This window comes from Corylus avellana, chromosome ca10 (assembly GCF_901000735.1).
Source record: "Corylus avellana chromosome ca10, CavTom2PMs-1.0".
Classification (NCBI taxonomy): Eukaryota; Viridiplantae; Streptophyta; class Magnoliopsida; order Fagales; family Betulaceae; genus Corylus; species Corylus avellana.
The window spans coordinates 17174999-17179769 of NC_081550.1; the positions used below are offsets into that span (position 1 = coordinate 17174999).

At 37.8% G+C, this 4771-nt stretch overlaps 1 protein-coding gene across 1 annotated transcript; it reads left to right on the forward strand.

The window, feature by feature from the left end:
- The first annotated feature begins 6 nt into the window (after positions 1-6).
- On the forward strand, positions 7-4362 carry LOC132163277 (protein GAMETOPHYTE DEFECTIVE 1-like). Its single transcript, XM_059573499.1, has 6 exons — positions 7-451; positions 592-669; positions 800-880; positions 1780-1934; positions 2004-3142; positions 3863-4362. The coding sequence occupies exons 1-6, from the start codon at positions 26-28 to the stop codon at positions 3985-3987; spliced, it is 2004 nt and encodes a 667-aa protein (XP_059429482.1). The 5' UTR covers positions 7-25; the 3' UTR covers positions 3988-4362.
- The last annotated feature ends 409 nt before the right edge of the window (positions 4363-4771 follow it).

Below are 4771 nucleotides of genomic sequence, written 5' to 3' on the forward strand. Positions count from 1 at the left end.
TCTCTGTCTCTCTGACTGTGTAGCCATGGGTTTCTTCGACCTGAACATACCGTACCTCGAATCCTCTCCATCCGATAAGACGGCATTCAAAGCCACGCGAACGAAGCTCGTGATAAAGGCCATGGAGCTGGGCTACACCGGAATCGCCTACAACCGTACGATCAAGGGCGTGATGTCCGATCACGACCGTTGCTCCATCTCCCTCCTCACTCTCTCGTCTCTCCTCAAGCTCGCGCCCTCTCTCTCCTCCTCCGTCAATCTCCACCGCGACCTACTCGGCGTCCCACTTGCCTCCCCCTTCCGCCAGTACACGCGCCTCACCGTATGCGCCGAGGGCCCCTCTCAGGCCCAGGCCCTAAACTCCGGGAACCCTATTTTGAAGACCTACGACTTGGTTGCTGTTCGGCCCTTGAACCAGACCGTCTTCGATCAGGCCTGTGAGAAACTGGAGGTTTGTTTTATGTTCTGTTTGGATACCGAGAAATTTGAGGAAAATAGAAGAAAATTTAGCATTATCGACTAATTTGCTATTTGAATTACAATTTTGCCGCTGAATGATGGTTTTATTGATGTTGTTTGTGGGTCACCTAGGTAGATATAATCGCGATTGATTTCTCAGAGAGGCTGCCTTTCCGATTGAAGCTGCCTATGGTCAAGGCCGCTATTAAGGTTTGTTCTGCAATGATTTTCCTTTACTTTCTTTCCTTATTTCTTCTCGATTAGGGTTTCTGGCCTTTTTAGACATTTTGTTATAAGGAATGTTAGAATGGTGATTAATATCTGGTGTTTCTATGCGCAGCGTGGAGTTTATTTCGAGCTCACATATTCCGATCTTATCGTAGATGTCCAAACTAGGAGGCAAATGATATCCAATGCTAAGGTGTGGGACTTGCAAACTATGTCTGTGAATCTTAATTTTCGTGAAAAACTTACTGTAGGAATGCTTGTTCGTTTGTGTATCCAAATTTGTTATGTTAGTTTATCTTAAAGAGAATTTGTTTCAAAAAAGACAAAGAAGGTTCAAACCTGTGCTTCTTGATATATATGTTATTGAATTGGTTTGCTATGTTTCTGATGACAGGCATGGTTGATGTGGTTTTGGTTCATAAAATTTGAATTAGTGATGTTTGGTTATCTTATTTTTGTAGAGAACATATTTGAAGAAAAGTATGATCAAACATTTCTAGATAAATCTACAGCTAGGCATGCTATGTTATATGATAAGGAGTGTTGTCATTTAAAGAGGATCATCTTGTTCTGGTGAAAGGATCTTAGCTAACTGGTGGCTATTATGGGAGTCGGGAGAGTCAGATTTTGCCCTCATTTATCAACTAAGCTAATGGTTATACCGTTGATATGTGTCGAGTATTGATAGACGTATATTTTGTAGAAAATAATGCAATAGTTTCAGAATTCAATGCTCTGTAAATTAATCATGTTTATTCTGCATGATTTTATGAGTAATACTACAAGTCCCTCTTGTGTCCTCCAAAGATGATGTGGCTCTTAAAATCACCATTAGGCTTGTGATTGATTATTATTGAATTTTAATCAAATTGTGATTTTAAGAGCAATCTCATCCTTGGAGGGATACAAGAGTGACACAAGAGGGACTTCTAGAATTACTCTAATTTTATTGGTGCCAAGTTTTGTAAGGTGCATTTCTGTGAACTATTATTATTCTTTTTAATAACGTTATGTGTTGAGTTATTGTTTGTATCTAAGTTATTAATGGATCTGGAAATTGATTACGTGGGCATACTCTTCATAAATTTTCAGTTACTGGTGGATTGGACTCGAGGAAAAAATCTCATTTTCTCGAGTGGTGCCCCTTCTGTAAATGAACTTAGAGGGCCATATGACGTTGCAAATTTATCGTTATTGCTTGGGCTCTCCATGGAACGAGCTAAAGTGGCTATTTCCAGAAATTGTAGGTATGAAAACTTTTTAAAACCTCTCTGCCATCCAGAAACACTGAGCTGATGTTTATATATATATTGCAGGACTCTTGTAGCTAATGCTTTAAGGAAAAAACAGTTTCACAAGGAGGCCATTAGAGTTGAAGTAATACCATCAGGTGTATCATTAGACTCCAACAAACCTTTGTCTGGTGATTGGTTTAAATGGGATCCCATCTCTAGTGGTGAAGGTGATTTGCTATTAGAGGACATGGCAAAGTCTTTCTCCGCCTCCAGTAAAGTATCAAAATCTGTGAAAGCCCTAGATTTTGCTTCAGTTATTGACAGCATGCCATCATATGGTTTTCAAGTCAAGGCTTTGATATCTCAAACTGAGACTGTGCCCCAACCTCCAGATTATGGGAAAGACTTTTTGTCTGCTGCTGAAGTAGTTGAGATATCTGCTGCAGCCAGTGGACTGCCTGAACAGTCAGGCAAACTTGATCTTTTTCCAGAACCAGATCAAACTTCATCACATGATTTTTCATTAATACATCAAACCTCTGGCTGTGAAAATTATCAGAATTTATATTCAGCAAGTGATACTACAAAAGCTTTAACAAACTCTGAGGAAATTAGAACTCCTACATCCACCTCTAACGAGGAAAAAGAGAATCCAAATGGGTCAGATGTGAATCTTTCCTTGAGTGTAGCAGAAAAGCATGATTTACAATTACAAATATGTGTCGCTAATTCTGAATCACATATTGTTCCGGAAAATGAAAATTGCACGTTTCATGCATCAACGAAGGGCTTGGAGTTAGATGCTCCTTGTGATGCTGATGCTAAAAGACAACTTCCTACACTGCCCGAGGATATAGTTCTTCTTTCTCCTACGAACGAAGAGTCTAAGAGTACAAAAAGTTCTAATGTAGTCTTAGGTTTTGATATGGAGGGGGTGTTAATGGAGGTAGATATGAAAAATCAAGAAAATACATCTTTGGCCTTAAATGATGTGTCTTTACATGAGCAGTTTCCAGAGGGAGAACAATATAGGGAACCTGGGAATGATGCGGCTATACTCACTGATCACCTTCCAATCCCAGAGTCTTTTATTGATATGACAATTACAGATGATGCTTCAGTTACAAATCGTGAGTTGGCAGAGGTGACAATGGAAGAGCAAAGGCATGGAGAAGCTGATGCTGAAGTTCATCATCCAACCTTCGTTCAATCTATTTCAGGTAACACTTTCAATTACTGTTTGGGGGAATTGGTTGCATGCCAACTATATTTATACTTAATATTGCATTGTGAGAATTGCATGAGTGTTAAACACATACAAGCTGTGCTGTAGTTGGATATAACCTACAATGTAATATATATATTGTTGAACTTTTATATCTTCTGATTTAGAAGCTTGAATGTGGTTTGTTTCTGTCACAAGTGCATCTACTTTTATATCTTCTGCTGTGAACTTTGATGAAATTGTAATCCAGTTTACTATAGGGTTTCCGGGTGCTTCATTGTTGTTTCATTTTTCTTTTTTGTGAAACTTTCTTGTATACCGGGACAGGTGTGAATTTTTGCATAACATTTTGAAAACAATTTTGTTGAAGACTTTCTTTGTCCTTCATTGCTGTTCTTAGATTTATTTCATTCTGCTTTATGACTTATATAATTTAGCTTTTGATTCCACCAACTTTGGGGGTTGGATTAGGCTTTCTAAGTCACATGCAGATCTGACTTTTTCTTGAGAATTACTGATCTGTTAACACAACTGAGTTTTTGCATGGAATTGTGATTGTATTGTAAGCTGTCCTGGTCCTTTGTTTCATTAGTATTTTCTAATCAAGTTTTCTTGCATATTGCTGAAGCTCCCTTTTTTGGTTCTGAATTGTGTAAGCTGTCATGGTCTTTTTTGATATACCAATGATTTACTCATGGACTCTACTGATTTGTAGGGAAATCAAGACCAAAATGGAGAGCATCTAATCGAGCATGTTTATTTCCTTTCAAGCCATTGTTGAATCCTATGGCTTTCAAGAAAAAATCTAAGAAAATCAAAAGCTGGGTCAAGATGCTGTAGCTGTAAAGTGATTTTTGTTTTTTTTTTAGTAATGCTATTATATATACAACTCTTTTACAACTTTTAACATGTGTCCGCATGTGATTGGAGCAAAAAATTGTAAGCATCTAACACTCGATCACTCTTTAATCACATGGTGACAAATGTCAAAAGTTGTAAAAAAAGTATAAGAGTGTATGTCTAGTAATTTTTTTTTTTCTCTCTAATTATTCCCATTGATCAGCTATTTAGAATTGAGTGCAGTCCAGTACGGACTTTTTCTTTGCATCATTTGTAACCACTCATTTGAATGGTGGTAAAATTTTGTCATCTATCTTTTATTTATATCCAAATTTTAGCCATGATTTTAAAGGAGAATGGAAGTAGTGAAATGTCTCCAAAATCCAAATTATTCTTGAAGTGGTCAAAGTTGGTCTAAATTAGTGTTGATTTTGGAACATGGTGACAACATGGAACAGAGGCTCCTTGGCCCCGTTTGCCAACAGCACGGGGCCAACACTGTAGCTGGAACGGCACTGTTCCAGCTACAGTGCCATCTGATAGTTCAGGCTGCTCAGTCAAAATGCACACAATTTTCAAAAACAAAACTTAAATTATTCACTTCCCACACCCCAACCAACAACCGAATAATTCCAATTGAAATTATTTATTTTTATTTTTATTTTTTTATTTTTAAATGAAAAATATATATATATTTTTTTTTAAAAAAAACGGAGAACCCGATTAAGGTGGCTCTTTGGCCAAAATGGGGTGGCCGAACCACCCTATTTTTGGCCAAGGGGGT

Bases quoted from the DNA above. Each gene is read 5' to 3' on its own strand.
- LOC132163277 (XM_059573499.1), top strand. From the start codon at position 26: ATGGGTTTCTTCGACCTGAACATACCGTACCTCGAATCCTCTCCATCC. The intron at 881-1,779 runs GTGTGGGACTTG...ATAAATTTTCAG, and splicing joins AAATGATATCCAATGCTAAG to TTACTGGTGGATTGGACTCG. The intron at 3,143-3,862 runs GTAACACTTTCA...ACTGATTTGTAG, and splicing joins CTTCGTTCAATCTATTTCAG to GGAAATCAAGACCAAAATGG.